Source organism: Salvelinus fontinalis, chromosome 42, assembly GCF_029448725.1.
Source record: "Salvelinus fontinalis isolate EN_2023a chromosome 42, ASM2944872v1, whole genome shotgun sequence".
Classification (NCBI taxonomy): domain Eukaryota; kingdom Metazoa; phylum Chordata; class Actinopteri; order Salmoniformes; family Salmonidae; genus Salvelinus; species Salvelinus fontinalis.
Window position 1 is genome coordinate 5333639 of NC_074706.1, and position 22186 is coordinate 5355824.

General features: G+C 44.3%; 1 protein-coding gene across 3 annotated transcripts in view; it reads right to left on the bottom strand.

Annotated features, from left to right (window-relative positions):
- LOC129840935 (mineralocorticoid receptor-like) overlaps positions 1–22186 on the bottom strand; it is a 100360-nt gene that overhangs the window by 18193 nt on the left and 59981 nt on the right. For all 3 annotated transcript variants that reach the window (XM_055908982.1, XM_055908983.1, XM_055908981.1), the window contains exons 4-6: positions 12448–12564; positions 11159–11518; positions 9155–9299 (exon numbers count right to left, since the gene is read on the bottom strand). In XM_055908982.1, coding sequence (XP_055764957.1) covers positions 9155–9299; positions 11159–11518; positions 12448–12564 — 622 coding nt within the window. The remainder of the gene's footprint in view (positions 1–9154; positions 9300–11158; positions 11519–12447; positions 12565–22186) is intronic.

Here is a 22186-nt window from a genome sequence, read left to right on the forward strand (position 1 = left end):
TCTCCTCTGTCAATCGCTACAGTTTAGGTCTAGATGCACCCACTACAGGCCCAAAGGTTGGAACAATCGTTTTAATAGAGCTATTGCAAGCTATTATCAAACATTAATGCATAAATTAAGTTTAAAGAAACACTGAACACAGATTGGCATGTGTGTTTTTTCTGTTGCTCATTAGAAAGATGAGATTTCAGTCTTGGAAGTGTGTTCCTGACCAATTCTGCATTTGGTTAATGACGTTTGTCCCCCATGAGACACTGTAGACGCAGAAGCCTATTTAATTTCCTCATAATCCCCAGAATAAATCTAAGAACTCAAGAAATCTTTCATACATTTTTACGTTTATGCCAATGATGTTTTAGTAGTGCAATTTTACATCTAACTAAGGTATTTGGTGCAGTATTTCTCAAGTAAATAATGTGTGATGTGTTGTCTTATGTGAACAAAGTCGGAGTTGCTGGGTAGGTCTGTCTCACTGTCTATGCTATTGGATAGACAGCAATCACTGCAGCTGTTCACCCCATGTTAGTGGGAAAATGGACAAATCGCCAAATCAACACCCAACCTTCATTTACATGTTGTGACGCACAGATGTTCCAAACTCCATTTAAGACGAGACTGACTTTATGACCAAAATTATCATATTTACACATTGTAGACAATTTAGACACTAGAATAACCGTTTCTGACTCATATCGATGCCACATAGTTTTCAAAGGGATTCGTTGCTTTTTGAAGGCAGTTGCTCTTTAATTTAGATGTATTTGTCTTTGACATCAAGAGCACATTTGTCTTTTTTTTGTTCTCTCTCAATCAGTAGACCTAACTAAATTAGGACGAAAAATCCAAGTGGGCGGACTATCCAGCTCCAGCCAATCAATTCATTAAACAATGTCAAGACAAGGAAGTCACTAAGGAGCCATGGAAACCATACAGTTAACAAACTGCTTCCTCGAGGACTAGAGATGAATAAACTGCTTCCTCCTCGAGGACTAGAGATGAACAAACTGCTTCCTCCTCGAGGACTAGAGATGAACAAACTGCTTCCTCCTCGAGGACTAGATGAACAAATGTGGAAAAAGTATGGATTGTTTGATATACTGATGCTGTTAACTGACTGGCAGACAAACAGAAGGGCAGACCATAAGACAAAGATAAACAGCCAGACAGAAAAGTAGGCCGATAGACGGATCGAGCGACAGAGTAGCTTCTCTACTCTATATGTCTCTATAGAGCGATAGACAGGTTAGTTTCTCTGCTCTACACGTCTCTATAGGCCGATAGACAGGTTAGTTTCTCTACTCTATACGTCTCTATAGGCCGACAGACAGGTTAGTTTCTCTACTCATCGATATAGAGTGACAGACGGGTTAGTTTCTCTACTCATCGATATAGAGTGACAGACGGGTTAGTTTCTCTACTCGTCTCTATAGAGCGACAGACTGGTTAGTTTCTCTACACGTCTCTATAGAGCGACAGACTGGTTAGTTTCTCTACTCGTCTCTATAGAGCGACAGACTGGTTAGTTTCTCTACTCGTCTCTATAGAGCGACAGACGGGTTAGTTTCTCTACTCATCGATATAGAGCGACAGACTGGTTAGTTTCTCAACTCGTCTCTATAGGCCGACAGACTGGTTAGTTTCTCTACTCGTCTCTATAGAGCGACAGACGGGTTAGTTTCTCTACTCGTCTCTATAGAGCGACAGACGGGTTAGTTTCTCTACTCGTCTCTATAGAGCGACAGACGGGTTAGTTCCTCTACTCGTCTCTATAGAGCGACAGACAGGTTAGTTTCTCTACTCATCTCTATAGAGCGACAGACGGGTTAGTTTCTCTACTCGTCTCTATAGAGCGACAGACAGGTTAGTTTCTCTACTCATCTCTATAGAGCGACAGACGGGTTAGTTTCTCTACTCGTCTCTATAGAGCAACAGACTGGTTAGTTTCTCTACTCGTCTCTATAGAGCGACAGACTGGTTAGTTTCTCTACACGTCTCTATAGAGCGACAGACTGGTTAGTTTCTCTACTCGTCTCTATAGAGCGACAGACGGGTTAGTTTCTCTACACGTCTCTATAGAGCGACAGACTGGTTAGTTTCTCTACTCGTCTCTATAGAGCGACAGACGGGTTAGTTTCTCTACTCGTCTCTATAGAGCGACAGACAGGTTAGTTTCTCTACTCATCTCTATAGAGCGACAGACGGGTTAGTTTCTCTACTCGTCTCTATAGAGCAACAGACTGGTTAGTTTCTCTACTCGTCTCTATAGAGCGACAGACTGGTTAGTTTCTCTACACGTCTCTATAGAGCGACAGACTGGTTAGTTTCTCTACTCGTCTCTATAGAGCGACAGACGGGTTAGTTTCTCTACACGTCTCTATAGAGCGACAGACTGGTTAGTTTCTCTACTCGTCTCTATAGAGCAACAGACTGGTTAGTTTCTCTACACGTCTCTATAGAGCGACAGACGGGTTAGTTTCTCTACTCGTCTCTATAGAGCGACAGACGGGTTAGTTCCTCTACTCGTCTCTATAGAGCGACAGACAGGTTAGTTTCTCTACTCTATACGTCTCTATAGGCCGACAGACAGGTTAGTTTCTCTACTCATCGATATAGAGTGACAGAAGGGTTAGTTTCTCTACTCATCGATATAGAGTGACAGACGGGTTAGTTTCTCTACTCGTCTCTATAGAGCGACAGACGGGTTAGTTTCTCTACACGTCTCTATAGGCCGACAGACTGGTTAGTTTCTCTACTCGTCTCTATAGAGCGACAGACTGGTTAGTTTCTCTACTCGTCTCTATAGAGCGACAGACGGGTTAGTTTCTCTACTCATCGATATAGAGCGACAGACTGGTTAGTTTCTCAACTCGTCTCTATAGGCCGACAGACTGGTTAGTTTCTCTACTCGTCTCTATAGAGCGACAGACGGGTTAGTTTCTCTACTCGTCTCTATAGAGCGACAGACGGGTTAGTTTCTCTACTCGTCTCTATAGAGCGACAGACGGGTTAGTTCCTCTACTCGTCTCTATAGAGCGACAGACAGGTTAGTTTCTCTACTCATCTCTATAGAGCGACAGACGGGTTAGTTTCTCTACTCGTCTCTATAGAGCGACAGACAGGTTAGTTTCTCTACTCATCTCTATAGAGCGACAGACGGGTTAGTTTCTCTACTCGTCTCTATAGAGCAACAGACTGGTTAGTTTCCCTACTCGTCTCTATAGAGCGACAGACTGGTTAGTTTCTCTACACGTCTCTATAGAGCGACAGACTGGTTAGTTTCTCTACTCGTCTCTATAGAGCGACAGACGGGTTAGTTTCTCTACACGTCTCTATAGAGCGACAGACTGGTTAGTTTCTCTACTCGTCTCTATAGAGCGACAGACTGGTTAGTTTCTCTACTCGTCTCTATAGAGCAACAGACTGGTTAGTTTCTCTACTCGTCTCTATAGAGCAACAGACTGGTTAGTTTCTCTACTCGTCTCTATAGAGCAACAGACTGGTTAGTTTCTCTACACGTCTCTATAGAGCGACAGACGGGTTAGTTTCTCTACTCGTCTCTATAGAGCGACAGACGGGTTAGTTCCTCTACTCGTCTCTATAGAGCGACAGACAGGTTAGTTTCTCTACTCGTCTCTATAGAGCGACAGACAGGTTAGTTTCTCTACTCATTTCTATAGAGCGACAGACGGGTTAGTTTCTCTACTCGTCTCTATAGAGCGACAGACGGGTTAGTTTCTCTACACATCTCTATAGAGCGACAGACAGGTTAGTTTCTCTACTCATCTCTATAGAGCGACAGACGGGTTAGTTTCTCTACTCGTCTCTATAGAGCGACAGACAGGTTAGTTTCTCTACTCATCTCTATAGAGCGACAGACGGGTTAGTTTCTCTACTCGTCTCTATAGAGCAACAGACTGGTTAGTTTCTCTACTCGTCTCTATAGAGCGACAGACTGGTTAGTTTCTCTACTCGTCTCTATAGAGCGACAGACGGGTTAGTTTCTCTACACGTCTCTATAGAGCGACAGACTGGTTAGTTTCTCTACTCGTCTCTATAGAGCGACAGACTGGTTAGTTTCTCTACTCGTCTCTATAGAGCAACAGACTGGTTAGTTTCTCTACTCGTCTCTATAGAGCAACAGACTGGTTAGTTTCTCTACTCGTCTCTATAGAGCAACAGACTGGTTAGTTTCTCTACACGTCTCTATAGAGCGACAGACGGGTTAGTTTCTCTACTCGTCTCTATAGAGCGACAGACGGGTTAGTTCCTCTACTCGTCTCTATAGAGCGACAGACAGGTTAGTTTCTCTACTCGTCTCTATAGAGCGACAGACAGGTTAGTTTCTCTACTCGTTTCTATAGAGCGACAGACGGGTTAGTTTCTCTACTGGTCTCTATAGAGCGACAGACAGGTTAGTTTCTCTACACATCTCTATAGAGCGACAGACGGGTTAGTTTCTCTACTCGTCTCTATAGAGCAACAGACTGGTTAGTTTCTCTACTCGTCTCTATAGGCCGACAGACGGGTTAGTTTCTCTACTCGTTTCTATAGAGCGACAGACGGGTTAGTTTCTCTACTCGTCTCTATAGAGCGACAGACTGGTTAGTTTCTCTACTCGTCTCTATAGAGCAACAGACTGGTTAGTTTCTCTACACGTCTCTATAGAGCGACAGACTGGTTAGCTTCTCTACTCGTCTCTATAGCGCGACAGACGGGTTAGTTTCTCTACACGTCTCTATAGAGCGACAGACGGGTTAGTTTCTCTACTCGTCTCTATAGAGCGACAGACTGGTTAGTTTCTCTACTCGTCTCTATAGAGCGACAGACGGGTTAGTTTCTCTACTCGTCTCTATAGAGCAACAGACTGGTTAGTTTCTCTACTCGTCGATATAGAGCGACAGACTGGTTAGTTTCTCTACTCGTCGATATAGAGTGACAGACGGGTTAGTTTCTCTCCTTGTCTCTATAGAGCGACAGACGGGTTAGTTTCTCTACTCGTCTCTATAGAGCGACAGACGGGTTAGTTTCTCTACTCGTCTCTATAGAGCGACAGACGGGTTAGTTTCTCTACTCGTCTCTATAGAGCGACAGACTGGTTAGTTTCTCTACTCGTCGATATAGAGTGACAGACGGGTTAGTTTCTTTACTCATCTCTATAGAGCAACAAACTGGTTAGTTTCTCTACTCGTCGATATAGAGCGACAGACTGGTTAGTTTCTCTACTCGTCTCTATAGAGTGACAGATGGGTTAGTTTCTCTACTCGTCTCTATAGAGCGACAGATGGGTTAGTTTCTCTACACGTCTCTATAGAGCGACAGACTGGTTAGTTTCTCTACACGTCTCTATAGAGCGACAGACTGGTTAGTTTCTCTACTCGTCTCTATAGAGCGACAGACTGGTTAGTTTCTCTACTCGTCTCTATAGAGCAACAGACTGGTTAGTTTCTCTACTCGTCTCTATAGAGCGACAGACGGGTTAGTTTCTCTACTCGTCTCTATAGAGCGACAGACGGGTTAGTTTCTCTACTCGTCTCTATAGAGCGACAGACTGGTTAGTTTCTCTACACGTCTCTATAGAGCGACAGACTGGTTAGTTTCTCTACACGTCTCTATAGAGCGACAGACGGGTTAGTTTCTCTACACGTCTCTATAGAGCGACAGACTGGTTAGTTTCTCTACTCGTCTCTATAGAGCGACAGACGGGTTAGTTTCTCTTCTCGTCTCTATAGAGCGACAGACGGGTTAGTTTCTCTACTCGTCTCTATAGGGACCCGTGTGGCTCAGTTGGTAGAGCATGGCGCTTGCAACGCCAGGTTTGTGGGTTCGATTCCCACGGGGGGCCAGTACAAAAAAAGAAAAATATGAATGTAAGTACTTGTAAGTCGCTCTGGATAAGAGCGTCTGCTAAATGACTTAAATGTAAATGTAAATGTCTATAGAGCGACAGACTGGTTCGTTTCTCTACTCGTCGATATAGAGTGACAGACGGGTTAGTTTCTTTACTCGTCTCTATAGAGCAACAGACTGGTTAGTTTCTCTACTCGTCTCTATAGAGTGACAGATGGGTTAGTTTCTCTACACGTCTCTATAGAGCAACAGACTGGTTAGTTTCTCTACTCATCTCTATAGAGCGACAGACTGGTTAGTTTCTCTACTCGTCGATATAGAGCAACAGATGGGTTAGTTTCTCTACTCGTCGCTATAGAGCGACAGATGGGTTAGTTTCTCTACTTGTCTCTATAGAGCAACAGACTGGTTAGTTTCTCTACTCGTCTCTATAGAGCAACAGACTGGTTAGTTTCTCTACACGTCTCTATAGAGCGACAGACTGGTTAGTTTCTCTACTCGTCTCTATAGCGCGACAGACGGGTTAGTTTCTCTACACGTCTCTATAGAGCGATAGACTGGTTAGTTTCTCTACTCGTCTCTATAGAGTGACAGATGGGTTAGTTTCTCTACTCGTCTCTATAGAGCGACAGATGGGTTAGTTTCTCTACACGTCTCTATAGCCCGACAGACGGGTTAGTTTCTCTACTCGTCTCTATAGAGCGACAGACTGGTTAGTTTCTCTACACGTCTCTATAGAGCGACAGACTGGTTAGTTTCTCTACACGTCTCTATAGAGCGACAGACTGGTTAGTTTCTCTACTCGTCTCTATAGAGCGACAGACTGGTTAGTTTCTCTACTCGTCTCTATAGAGCAACAGACTGGTTAGTTTCTCTACTCGTCTCTATAGAGCGACAGGCGGGTTAGTTTCTCTACTCGTCTCTATAGAGCGACAGACGGGTTAGTTTCTCTACTCGTCTCTATAGAGCGACAGACGGGTTAGTTTCTCTACACGTCTCTATAGAGCGACAGACTGGTTAGTTTCTCTACACGTCTCTATAGAGCGACAGACGGGTTAGTTTCTCTACACATCTCTATAGAGCGACAGACTGGTTAGTTTCTCTACTCGTCTCTATAGAGCGACAGACCGGTTAGTTTCTCTTCTCGTCTCTATAGAGCGACAGACGGGTTAGTTTCTCTACTCGTCTCTATAGGGACCCGTGTGGCTCAGTTGGTAGAGCATGGCGCTTGCAACGCCAGGTTTGTGGGTTCGATTCCCACGGGGGGCCAGTACAAAAAAATAAAAATATGAATGTAAGTACTTGTAAGTCGCTCTGGATAAGAGCGTCTGCTAAATGACTTAAATGTAAATGTAAATGTCTATAGAGCGACAGACTGGTTCGTTTCTCTACTCGTCGATATAGAGTGACAGACGGGTTAGTTTCTTTACTCGTCTCTATAGAGCACATGTGTCAAACTCATTCCAAGGAGGGCCGAGTGTCTGCGGGTTTTCGCTCCTCCCTTGTACTTGATTGATGAATTAACATCACTAATTAGTTAGGAACTGCCCACACCTGGTTGTCTAGGGCTTTATTGAAAGGAAAAACCAAAAACCTGCAGACACTAGGCCCTCCGTGGAATGAGTTTGACACCCCTGCTATAGAGCAACAGACTGGTTAGTTTCTCTACTCGTCTCTATAGAGTGACAGATGGGTTAGTTTCTCTACACGTCTCTATAGAGCAACAGACTGGTTAGTTTCTCTACTCATCTCTATAGAGCGACAGACTGGTTAGTTTCTCTACTCGTCGATATAGAGCAACAGATGGGTTAGTTTCTCTACTCGTCGCTATAGAGCGACAGATGGGTTAGTTTCTCTACTTGTCTCTATAGAGCAACAGACTGGTTAGTTTCTCTACTCGTCTCTATAGAGCGATAGACTGGTTAGTTCCTCTACTCATCGCTATAGAGCAACAGACTGGTTAGTTTCTCTACTCGTCGATATAGAGCAACAGATGGGTTAGTTTCTCTACTCGTCGCTATAGAGCGACAGATGGGTTAGTTTCTCTACTTGTCGCTATAGACCGACAGACTGGTTAGTTTCTCTACTCGTCCATATAGAGCGATAGACGGGTTAGTTTCTCTACTCGTCGATATAGAGCGATAGACGGGTTAGTTTCTCTACTCGTCTCTATAGAGCGATAGACTGGTTAGTTTCTCTACTCGTCGATATAGAGCGATAGACGGGTTAGTTTTTTTACTCGTCGATATAGAGTGACAGACTGGTTAGTTTCTCTACTCGGCGCTATAGAGTGACAGACAGATTAGTTTCTCTATACGTCTCTATCTCTACAGGGACATGCTATAGCCTTCCTCCTAACTGGGGACCTTGGCCTGATACCATGGTCAGTCACTGACACACTGGGGATAGTGGGGACACTAGGGTGACATGCAGGTTTTCGTGACAGAGCACTGTGGACATTCCAGTCGACATCCAGGCCATGCAGTAAATCAAGTTGGTGTAGGATACGTCTCATGGGGATCGTCACCCAGAATACCTGGACCATCTGTCATTCAGACAGGCAGTTCCACTGTAACTGCGTCACACACAGGCGTTTCAGGAGTTCTTAGAATATGTATCAGCAGCACACGCTTAGGAAGACATCTACTGTAGTTAACTTCATGATCACAGATGGAATTAGTTCAATGATAGAATGTAACTTTCTCATTTTACTTTACATGTAATGACATTGTATCCCAGCATACTTTGTCTCTGTAATGACTTCATTATTGTCTGTCTTTTTCGTGTGTGTGCCAGGAAACCTTGCATTGAAGTCCTTTTACAAAATCAAACAAGCCAACTATCAATTACACTCCGTCTGGGCTTGATGCACTTTCCCCAACCACCTGTAGGGGCCAGTATTCTCCCTCTGCCCTGGCCCTGTCCAGGTCCCATACCATTACCCTCCACTTCAATGCACCAGTCATGCACCACAGCTCCAATACGCAGCTGCCCCATATACATTTCCTCCTCCTGTTCAAATATATTAGAGCGTATCACATGCCCCATTGACTCCCCGCTCCGCTCTGATCAACTGTGCTCTGGGGATCGAGGAGCCGTTTAGAGGTACAAAAGCCTTTGCTTTAGGGAGCAGGGTTATCCGACTACCAGTCAGAAGACACTGAGCAGTTTCTTCAAGCCTGTCGTCACTCTGAGAGAAGTAGGAGGAACTATGGACTTGCCGTTGGGCTTTGTTCGGAACTCTTTTTTTCTGAATATATCTGTAAAGTGTGGCGTGCGAGACTAGGTCGGTGGTAGACAGACTTACTCGTTGAAGACGAGGTCGGGAGCGAAGTAGAGCATCTGTCCGTTGGTGTGTTTGTAGGACCTCCAGCTGAGACTGAAGGAGGACAGACACATCCAAGAGTACTGGATCAGGGTGATTTGGTCCTCTATGGGCAGGCCCCGGAAACCTGGGAGAGAGAGAGGACCATTATTGATGTGATATGTTCCTGCATGTTTGATTTGGCAATGAAAGTCCCTGAAGTCCACTGTTAATGAAGGCTATTGAATTGAATCGACGGGGCTTGATGGGAAGGGAAACGGTGAGAGGTAGTGAGTCTTAAATTGAGTACAGTAGTTAATGCAGGACCAGTGACATAGCTAGAGAGACACAGGTACAACAACCCATGAGGCATTCACCCAGTCTTTCCTCTCTGTCTCGTGTGTGTGTGTGTGTGTACTGTATACGCATATGGCAAGGTGCCTAGCAGCACCAATATTTGTTCAGACATGAACAAACCGCTGCAGAGTATTTGCCCGGTGTTGTTTTACACAAAATCTCCCAAGGCTTCTAATTATTGGCCTGTTGTCTATGTGGTCCCTTAAATAGACTAACGGGAAAGTTGCCAATCTCTCACTCCAACTTTATACAGAACATTACATATAAACTCTTCCTCATTCTATAATGCATAGTCCCAACGAGGATGCGAATGCTGCAACTGAAAGTGACTTATCAGAGCTTAAGTACAATTCCAGGCTTTGCATGTCAGTCATCAGCCATGCAACCCGCTGCCAAGCCCGCGATGTGTCACGGTATCAATTCATTGTTGAATTAGTGTGTGGGTTGTATTGCTGGCTACGCATGTGGCGTTTTTTAAAGTACTCAAAGCTCTTGATTCAAATAACTGGCTTACTGTACATCAATGGTGCTCCCTGGAAGAATCTATAGCTGGGTCTAAGATGCTTATTAAAATATTAACTTTTGGGTCGCCCATCAAAGTGCTTGAAGACTGAAGACACTCAACAAGTCAATAGTGTTTACAGTGACTACAGTACAGGATGCTGCTCACAGCATATACTAGGCTTCCTGTGTACTGTGGCACTGTACTGTCCAGTACAGTACAAGGCTTGTTTATAGTCTACAGCAGCCATGTAGCGCAAAGCAGTCTGCCTTATTAGTGCGAGTCTTCTGGAGTTGAGCTTCTGAGCTTTATTAGCAGAGCTAAGTCCAAATGTAAACTGAATGCAGTGGAACTTTCAAAGTCAGAGAGAGACTCAGAGAGAGAGGGAAAGGGGAGAGAGAGGGGCTGGTTTCCACCTACTGTGTCTTTCTATTTATACGTCCGGATACGGCAAGCAGACACCCTGGAAGAGGTATCAAATATTTGCAATACAGCAATTAAACAGCATCAAAGAGGTGACTGTCAGCCTGTAAGGCATCTTTTGAATATTTCACCAACTGACAGTTTTTAGGAACTTACTCACCTCTTTAAAAAACAAATGGTATATTAAAGTAAAATTTTGCGTAAACGAGTTCGATTTACATTATTTATAAAAGGCTGATGGATGTAAATTAGCTCTGTTACCCAAATCTTAAATCTTGATTGCATTTTCGCTTTAAATAGGATGCTATCGCTAATCTCATTAAAGCATTGCAGAATAATTTCCTAACGAGATCGGGAAAATTACTGCCGAATATATTCAGAAGACGCAAATGTTAATAATACCACACCATGTCAAAATATCCCTGGAGTATAAAATACATGATAGTGATTTCTCCTAACAGCCAATACGCCCACTCAAGAGATTTACCCATGTCTCTGCCCCCAAGCATTTAGAACGGAATGGGATCAAGTTGACTCTAGACATTGATCTGTTTCAGATGTCCCTTCAAAGATATTATTGTATAGGAAAGGAAGATAACCCACTCTTCCTTACATCCGTACTGCCAAATCCCATCCAGAACCCCCATGTCTGTCTAACCTGGAAGGAGTTTGGCCTCCACCAAAGAAATTAGAAAAAAAAGGAAGATACTGTATCTCACTCTAACCTGGAAGTACTTTGGCCCACTTGACCACACGAATCATCTGTTTCCCAGCCAGCTGGTTGAGGCTGGACAGCAGGTGGTCGGTGGTGTCAGGCTGGGTGTTGTCGTAGCCCGCAAACACCACCTCTGGCTCGATCAGCTCCAACACGCTGCAGATGGACGGGGGCAGGTAGGGGGTCACCAGCCCACCTCCAGGGCCGTGGGGCACCAGGGCGTTAGTGGGGCTGGTGCTCAGCTCCTTCTCACCTGAGGACAAGTACCCCCCTCCACCTCCAGATCCAGGGCACGTCTGCCCCCCCTCCTTGGTGGGGGTCGAGTCTTCGTTCACACCCTTCAGCTTGCCTAGCTTCTTAGACTTCCGCGCTGTAGGGAGGAAGAGAGAATGACACTCCAACTTAAAGTAGAACTTATCATGATGTTTCTGCATTGTGGTGTTTCAAAATGTTCTGTTGACAGAGAGCATGTAAAGTGTACGTACTGAAGTAGCTACAAGTATTCAAGCTGAATTTCAGCGTAACTTTGTTTGGCAATTGTTGGACTTTTGGAAGCTAAGTGTCATTTTGACCATTCCATAAGGCCGTGCACAATTGGCCCAGCATCGTCAGGGTTAGGGGAGGGTGTGGTTGGGGTAGGCCGTCATTGTAAAATAAGAATTTGTTCTTAATTGACTTGCCTAGTTAAAGGTTAAATCAAAAATTAAAATTAAATATTCTATCGGCACTTTGATTTCTGTTTGTCAGATGTAGTAGTGCTCAAGATATCCTAACAGAACTGTTTTCTGCCTCTCTCCAGGGACGTTGTAACTTTCAGAGGGAAAGTATGTTAGGAAGTGAATCAGGATTTGGAGACTGTCCACCTTTGACAAAGTACAGTAAGGAAAACATTTGTTCTGTATATTGCAATAGCGGTAAAACGGAAAACCTTCTTTTGCTGTATAAGCAAGTCTATTTTGGTTCCCTGGCAGTATCCAAACTCTGTATCACACGTTAATACTGGCCTGTAAACTGTACTTGGCTGTGTATTCTGTAATGATACAGAACGTCTCAAAGTAGCACCGATTCGACGACAATTTGACTCCACACACTAACGCTCTAAACTTTGTTTTTACGGTTCTACGACTAGTCGGGGCACCGACATATTTCACAGGTTCCTGCCATTGAACCTGCCTATGATCAGACTAGGAATCTGATTGGCCGCTCAGCAATAATAGCCCTTAGTCCTAGAAAGCTCACATTCCCTTGAAATAGGGTGTTATTTCAGATTTAGGATGTCTGGCATTTATGATTCCGTACCTCCGAGATTCATCCCGGCTTGGAGACACTTCCGTACTCGACAGGCCGGACAGTTTTTCCTCCGGATCTTATCGATGATACAGTCATTCCTTCCGGCACACAGGTAGTTGTGCTGGCCTTAACACACACAGACAGGAAGACAGGAAGTTTAATAGTGAGCCAAACGCTGAGAGACAAGACAGCAGGAAGCTGAAACATATGGAGGACAATAGGATACCTTACAGATGTAGGATCTTAATTTGATCACCCTATTGCAGGAAAACGTTGTGTACTTAATGTTTAAAAATGCTTCTGAAGATATTTAGACTTTAACACTTCAGACTTGATTTTCCCTTACGAACAACTTATCAACCCCTACAAAAATGTCCATTAATTATAATCAACATAATCGTTGACAGATCCTGTTAGCGGGATTATTTTCCTGCTCTAGCAAACTGGCTCAAATTAAGATCCTACATCTGTACTCAAATGCATTGGAGTGTTTCCATAATATACTGTAACAACCTAAAATTCCAAGAAATATTGATACCTTAAGCCATTCTTGCACACAGTATATGTACTGTATATGTCTGAGGACTTCCTCAACTGGCCAGTATGGTCTCATGATATGAATACTACATCCATAGAAACGTAGGCTTTACAATTGACTGCTCATAACATCAAATGGGATTATTCCACTAGAACTATAAATAGTCACTAATGGTGTCTCTGTATGGTACATGGGTACTATATCTAAACACTAGAGTGTGGTTGGCTGAGGCATCGGTTGTGTGTGTGTATGCCTGTGTGTGTGTGTGTCGCTCTCTCTCTCTGACTAGTGCCTGGGCTGCTCCAGTCTCTGACAGTGACGCTAACAGGCAGAGAATCCCCCTCTGCCTCCCTGCCTAGCCCACAGCTAAACCAAATGATCTCCTGTTTCAGAGAGCCAGCTTCCGCTCCACTGGACCAGCACTGTACGTCTTCTCCTCCTCCTCCTCTTCCTCTCCTCTATTCACCCCTCTCTTCTTTTCCTCTCTACACGTCCGCCAGCCTCAGAATGCCACACGCACGCACCCACACACACATTCGTTCCCCAGGCCAGGGACGGCCAGCTCAGCGCGCCTGCGCCGCACCACGGAAGCAACACACACACACAAACACCGTGATTGTCATACACACACACACACACACTGACCTGAGCTATGGCCCGAAAACCTTCACTATGGTATGTCACAGCCACAGGAAGTGGCCAAGCGAGATGCACAGAGTACAGCCAGAAAACAGGATACAGTGACATTAGTTCATTACATTTCATCTGATGTTGACAAAGTCTGAGTGTCTACGTAAGTGGGGGTGCGCGTACGTGCCACAAGAGGTTGGTGGGACCTTAATTGGGGAGGACGGGCTCGTGGTAATGACTGGAGCGGAATCAGTGGAATGGTATCAAATACATCAAACACATTGTTTCCAGGTGCTTGATGCCGTTCCATTTTCTCCAGTTCAGCCATTATTAGGAGCCGTCCTCCCCTCAGCAGCCTCCACTGGTACATGCATGTGTGTTTTTGTGTGAGAGTGCCTACTGTACGTGCGTACCTGCATGCATACTCGTTTCTGAGTATGTTTGTGGGAGTGTTGGCATGCAAGAGTATTGCTGCATTGGCCTTCTGTGTGCATGTATGCATGTCTGTGCGTCAATGTACAGTATGTGTGACCATACCGTGTGTGTGTGTGTCAAGCTGCACAGTGTGTGTGTAGTCTGATCTCTGCCAGGGGAAAGTGGAGGGGAGGCGGGAGAGGAGATAGGAGTGGAGGAGAGAAGGGAGGAGTGGAGGAGAGAAGGGAGGAGAGGAGGGAAGGGAGGAGAGGCAGCAGCTGTAGCTAGGTCTAGCTCCCTCCAGTCCTCCACTATTTCTGTCTAAATCACATGACTCTTACATAAGCCCATTTTTCTTGCTCTAAAAAACAGTAAACTGCGACACAGGAAACGCACAACGCTAACCCCACCCCCCCTCCTGCCCTCTTCCCGCCCCCTCACTGGATGGTTCAGACTCTGAAAAAATAAAAACTTGTCTTGGAGCCCTTCTATCCAGTGTCCAGCTCATTCCCATGAATCCTGTTAATCATTGTCAGAAAGTTACACACTCCAAATTGTGTGTGTGTACATGTACAGTATTTTGTTTGTTCCTGTATGTATTGGTGGGTGAGTGTGGATTTTATGTTTCTCAACATTTACAAAAGGTGTGTTTGCTGATAAGTGATGAATCCCTTTTCCAGGGATTTAGCCCCGTACACTTTATATGAACCGGACAAATATTATTTATCCTCATCGGCTCTACAGAGAATCTATTCGTTCACATACTTAGAAACTCAACTTACTACAACAGATTTCTCCATTTCCAGATTCATCATCTAGTCCTCCACTATAATAAATATGCATATGGCTGCCGTCTAATCGGCTCTTAACCAACCATGCTATTATGTTCGTTTTTTTGCGTTGTTTGCATAATGTTGCTGCTACCGTCTCTTATGACCGAAAAGAGCTTTTGGACATCAGAACTGCGATTACTCACCTCAGATTAGACGTCGAGTTTTTCTTAATTGAGTCGGACGGGAGGGAGATACTACAGACACCCGACCAGGCCCAGATCCCCAGCATTCGCTGGAGAAGGAAACGGAGATTTCGCGGAAAAAGATCAGGGTGCCTTGTAAAGATCAGGCAAGGAGTGGCAAATCTGCCTTTGCCTTCCATCCTGCTAGCTAACGTTCAATCGCTGGAAAATAAATGGGATGAACTGAAAGCACGTATATCCTACCAACGGGACATTAAAAACTGTAATATCTTATGTTTCACCGAGTCGTGGCTGAACGACGACATTAAGAACATACAGCTGGCGGGTTATACACTCTATCAGCAGGACAGAACAGCAGCCTCTGGTAAGACACGGGGCGGGGGCCTATGCATATATGTGAACAACAGCTGGTGCACGATATCTAAGGACGTCTCAAGGTTTTGCTCGCCTGAGCTGGAGTATCTCATGATAACCTGCAGACCACACTATCTACCTACAGAGTTTTCATCTGTATTTGTTGTAGCTGTCTACATACCACCACAGACCGATGCTGGCACTAAAACCACACTCAATGAGCTGTATACCTCCATAAGCAAACAGGAAAACGCTCATCCAGAGGCGGAGCTCCTAGTGGCCTGGGACTTTAATGCAGGGAAACCTAAATCAGTTTTACCTAATTTCTATCAGCATGATAAATGTGCAACCAGAGGGAGAAAAGAAAGAGACGTGTACAAAGCTCTCCCTCGCACTCCATTTGGCAGATGAATCAGATGCTAAACTACAGGACTGTTTTGCTATCACAGACTGGAATATGTTCCGGGATTCTTCCGGTGGCATTGAGTACACCACATCAGTCACTGGCTTTATCAATAAGTGCATCAAGGATGTCGTCCCCACAGTGCCTGTATGTACATACCCCAACCAGAAGCCATGGATTACATGCAACATTCGCACAGAGCTAAAGGGTAGAGCTGCCGTTTTCAAGGAGCGGGACTCTAACTCTGAAGCTTATAAGAATTCCCGCTATGCCCTCTGACGAACCATCAAACAGGCAAAGCATCAATACAGGACTAAGATCGAATCGTACTACACAGGCTCCGACACTTGTCGGATGTGGCAGGGCTTGCAAACTATTACAGACTACAAAGGGAAGCACAGCTGAGAGCTGCCCAGTGACATGAGCCTCTCTGACGAGCTAAATAACTTCTATGCTCGCTTTGAGGCAAGTAACACTGAAACATGCATGAGAGCACCAGCTGTCCCGAAAGACTGCGTGATCATGCTCTCAGTAGCCAATGTGAGTAAGACCTTTATACAGGTCAACATTCACAAGGCTGCAGGGCCAGACGGATTACCAGGACGTGTACTCCGAGCATGCGCCGACCAACTGGTAAGTGTCTTCACTGACATTTTCAACCATAGTCCCTGTGCTCCAGAACACTAAGGTAACCTGCCTAAATGACTACCGACCCGTAGCACTCACGTCTGTAGCCATGAAATGCTTTGAAAGGCTGGTTGGCTCACATCAACAACATTATCCCAGAAACCCTAGACCCACTCCAATTTGCATACCGCACCAACAGATCCACAGAGGATGAAATCTCTATTCCACTCCACACTGCCCTTTCACACCTGGACAAAAGGAACACCTATGTGAGAATACTATTCATTGACCACAGCTCAGCGTTCAACACCATAGTGCCCTCAAAGCTCATCACTAAGCTAAGGACCCTGGGACTAAACACCTCCCTCTGCAACTGGATCCTGGACTTGCTGACGGGCCGCCCCCAGGTGGTAAGGGTAGGTAACAACACATCCGCCACGCTGATCCTCAACACAGGGCCACTCAGGGTTGCGTGCTCAGTCCCCTCCTGTACTCCCTGTTCACTCATGACTGCACTGCCAGGCACGACTCCAACACCATCGTTAAGTTGATGACACAACAGTGGTAGGCCTGATCACCGACAATAATGAGACAGCCTATAAGGAAGAAGTCAGAGACCTGACCATGTGGTGCAAGGACAACAACCTCTCCCTCAACGTGATCAAGACAAAACAGATGATTGTGGACTACAGGAAAAGGAGGACCGAGCACCATTATCATCGACGGGGCTGTAGTGTAGCAGGTTGAGAGCCTCAAGTTCCTTGGTGGCCACATCACCAACAAACTAACATAGTCCAAGCACACCAAGACAGTTGTGAAGAGGGCACGACAAAACCTATTCCCCCTCAGGAGACTGAAAAGATTTGGCATGGGTCCTCAGATCCTCAAAAGGTCTTACAGCTGCACCATCAAGAGTATCCTGACCGGTTGCATCACTGCCTGGTATGGCAACTGCTCGGCCTCTGACCGCAAGGCACTACAGAGGGTAGTGCGCACGGCCCAGTACATCACCGGGGCCAAGCTTCCTGCCATACAGAACCTCTATACCAGGCGGTGTCAGAGGAAGACCCTAAAAATTGTCAAAGACTCCAGCCACCCTAGTCATAGACTGTTCTTTCTGCTACCGCACGACAAGTGGTACTGGAGCACCAAGTCTAGGTCCAAGAGCCTTCTAAACAACTTCTACCCCCAAGCCATAAGACTCCTGAACAGCTAATCAAATGGCTACCCAGACTATTTGCATTGCCCCCCCCCCCCTTCTACACTGCTCCTACTCTCTGTTATTATCTATGCATAGTTACTTTAGTAACTCTACCTACATGTACCTATTACCTCAATACCGGTGTCCCCGCACATTGACTCTGTTCCGGTACTCCCTGTATATAGCCCCGCTATTGTTATTTACTGCTGCTCTTTAATTATTTGTTATTCTTCTCTGACTTTTTTTTTTTTAAACTGCATTGTTGGTTAAGGGCTTGTAAGTAAGCAGTATTTGGCGCATGTGACAAATAAACATTTATTTGATTTAATCCAAGAAACCATTGACTCTATTTGTACTCCATAAAAGCATTCCTAGAATGTGAATGTGCACTGATGGACATGGTGGACCATTATTACATCATAATGTTTTCATATACCATGGAACAGATCAAATCAACATTATACTTTTTATAATGATACCAAAAACACATTTTGTACATAGTTTCCTTTCTATAATACTATACTTAAATACAATATAAAATCTCCAGCAATCATCTTAAAAGGGCTACGGCTACATTACTACAGTAAGTGCACAACCAGCTCCAGGAGCGAGAACTCCATTACATGGCAACCAAGGAAGTTCCTGAATGGACTCCATTGATGTCTCCTTTTTGCTGTATTTGTGACATCAAAATCTGGCAGCCGGCCTATGAGCGGACCCTGCCTGTCAACTGGAGCATAAAAAAGCAATGGGGATATTACTATGTGGGGAATACTATGTCTCCCTATGGGAGACCCTTTTGAACAACTCTGAGAACGTCCTTGAAAGAAGAGTCTGAGAGGCCCATGTCCTCTACAGATTCAGGTTTAGGCCATACAGTACTGCAGCCTTTAAGCAGTTCCTATTTAAATAGTCTGAACTTGAGACCGTGGCTCGTGTTTCGTGGTCATAGGTTGTCCGATATCTGTCCCGCATTGAGTGAAGAGGCGTTGTATAAGACACTTGTGTCATTAGGCTAGGCTATATTTAGTGTTTACTGAGCATCACACACAACGACAACAACAGAAATCCTGCCAGTGGTATGTCTATTCTAGCCAGGCAATTTCTTTAACCACACATCCAACACATTAGACATAGGCCACCATGGCTGTATACAGCTGTGTAACGACTGTTGTTGTTTCGATTAAGGCAGTCAGCTCCAAATGGCTTTCACCAGATAAAAAAACGCTGGAGAATTTGACACAGGCTCAGAATGAAAAGCACAAATTTGTTGTCAGTGACGACGTCTGTCAGAGTGGTATTTTTCAATAGAAGTTCTCAACACGTTCCTATTAGATTCATGGTACACCTTGAGGAAGTCATTCAAACACACACACTCTATACATGTTGTATTCAAAGAGAGGGAATAGGCACCCACCATCCAAGTTGATCTGTGTTTCCCATCTACTCCCCTATTATCTCAAACTTCTGTTATTTTACCCCAGGCTCACAGCCTTGCATATCTCCATGGTCATTATTCTCTCACCGGGACATTCTAATGTGGTTTAATTTCAACATGAAGGTATAGTCTATATCAAGTCCCCATTCTAATGTGGTTTTATTTCAACATGAAGGGTATAGTCTATATCAAGTCCCCATTCTAATGTGGTTTTATTTCAACATGAAGGTATAGTCCCCGTTCTTTAACCTACCTCTCCATCCTCCCCTCTCACACACGCCTCATCTAGTGGTCGATGTTCTCTTGGACCTCCATCTTTTGATTTATTAGGATCCCCATTAGTCAACGCCAATGGTGACAGCTAGTCTTACTGTTGTCCAACACATAGCGAAAAAGACATTACAGACAAAATACTTTACAGTTGACATACATTTAATAACATGAACATGAAAGACAATATAACTGATTTCTATTTGGAAGGAAGGAGCAGCGTTCTTTTATAGAGCGGTTTTGAAAATGAACATTTCCGTCAGCGGGCCAAAACAAACGTGACTTCTCTTCCAAATGAACCAAATCAGAAAGTACTTCAGAACCTGTTTCTGGGGCTAATAGTTACACATATAAAACCCTCTTGGATTTCCCAACTGCCCAGTCTGTCACAACGGTGTATGCATGATTTGCTGTTTTTATAAAGTCACCGACTGACCTGACTCACCGCCTATCCTAAAGGTTAACCCAGTAACCACGGCAACTACATCCGCCCCTACAGGCTGAACTTCCCTGCTTTACCACGACAACCACAGTGCTTAGTCCCTCTATAGGAATTCTACTATTTGTGATGCAATAATTCAACAGTCTATGTAATGACATGCATACTGTAGGTGTAGGATAATTGGCACACTTGCATATTTAGCATAATACAGACCTACGCAATTTAATCTGGCTTGATGTAGTAGGTACAGTCATACAACTTTAATTTCAGATACCGATCAGTCATAACACACAAAAAAACTATATTTTCTTCAAAAACGTTCTGCAAAGCACAGTCACAACACCAATACACACATCAACAGTACACACACACACCCCACACCACAACTGTATCAACACTGTCCCTATCAACCACAAACCAATGGGCCAGTGATAACATTGATAAAGCCCATCTGATTGGCCTGGCGGTGTTATTTGGTTAAACACTTAAGGTGTATCCTACCCAGCGACCCAGCGCTCGGGAACACTCTTTGCATTGATGTCAAAGAACAAAGGTATCAGCCTGGAAGAGGAAGTAGATGGGTGGTGATTGAGGTCTTTACTGCCACGGGGCAACGAGGGCATGAGTGGCTCCACACACACACATCTATGTGGGTCATCTCAGGTCAGGTTGAGTTAAGGACACAGAGGAAACACGGAGGGACCGGTCGGTCTGTTGGCTAAATATTAACTGGCACTCACGGTTACGATACATCCTCATAGCACTGCCATAGGTCTATTATACAATGGACTAGGACTGCTACTAAGACTACTGCCTACCATTCATCTAAGCTGCACAATACTAGAATGAACCAATTAATAATAACTGGCAACCACTGATACTGTAGGCTCATTTGGGTCTGGAGCTGGACAAGTTGAAGAAGAATCCACGTAGCACTGTTTAAAAGCCCTTTACAATAAACCAGGACTGCTACTAAGGTAACTAGCATTCAGAGGATAGACAGTCGTTGAATGAACCTTGGGTAACCCTAGTACTTGGCCTACTTACTCATGTTGCTCAACCAATTACTATAATCTGCAAAAAAATATATAGTATTCAGGCCTAGTGTTTTATCAGTGCATCATCCACAGCTGTTGTTGCCTGCAACATTTAATTAATGCAACTGCTGTGTGAAAGGGTTCGGCTTCCATTAATGACACAATTACTTTTAATTATCTAGCATAATTACTAGAGGTTTAAGGAAATTCTGCACCCTCAGTCACTGTCTGGCCTCGTTCACTAATTACGTTGACAGTCGTTAATGGGGTCAAGGGGAGGGCACTGTCGTCATGGATTATATAGGTGTCTATAGGCATGAAGGTGCCTGATCAAAAACTGCTTTCACTGGGTGTCTTGGTAACTTGAATTTCTCGTGGACAGACAGGTAAATATAAATGTTATGAGCATCTGACCTACAGTAATTAGGCAAGATTTTAGTTCTGGGTTTACCGAGATTAAGGTAACCTTAACGAAGTGGGTCAAACACAACCTAAGAGGTGGTCTTAATGACTTACTGTTAGTTTATGTAACGTTGTTAGTATGGATTAGATTGCTATAATGCCTGCTTTGATATAATCCATGATTGCTTACTTCCCCTTACCTTACGTTAAAGGGACAAGTGGTGTTCATTGTATGGTACAACTTGGATAAATATGCAATTTTGGAACACCATGCTTATTGTTATGATGGGTATTAACCGGTTATTATGCATATAGCATGACTAATTCATATAAAATATATCAGAGTAGTCAAAGGACATCACATCTCTATAAAATGTGAAAATGCATATAGCATGACTGTAATAAATCTACATTACATCAATGTATGTTTACTGTAAGTCTGATGGAAGGACATGTATGCCATTCATCTGAGAGGGACTGAGACGGGGACTGAGTCTAATAAATGGCTGGGTTTCAGATGCTGTTATATGAGACAACCTGAGACACCCAGCCCAGCTAGAGTAGGTGGGAGGAGGTGTCACATCTGATTGGAGCACAGACCTGTCAGTAAAAATATAAACCATCTGATTGGAGCACAGACCTGTCAGTCAAAATATAAACCATCTAATTGGAGCATGGACCTGCCAGTCAAAATATAAACCATCTGATTGGAGCACGGATTTGCCAGTCAACTCATAAGCAGTACCATTCGTGTCCTCAGATGAACTTTTCCACTGATGCCCGAATAGAGAGAGACCGAGAGAGAGAATGAGAGGGAGAGAGAGAGAGAGCTTAACATCAGTGTAATGCTAACCATCCCTGTGCCACATACTGCAATACTATACACAGCTAGCCTGTAACACGGTTGAACGGTTTCACAGTAGACCTTTGAGTTCAATAAAGTAAAAGCCAGTAAAATAATAAGTCATGGAATAAAGGAACTGTACTGAATATTATTAAACAGAACGCTATGCCAA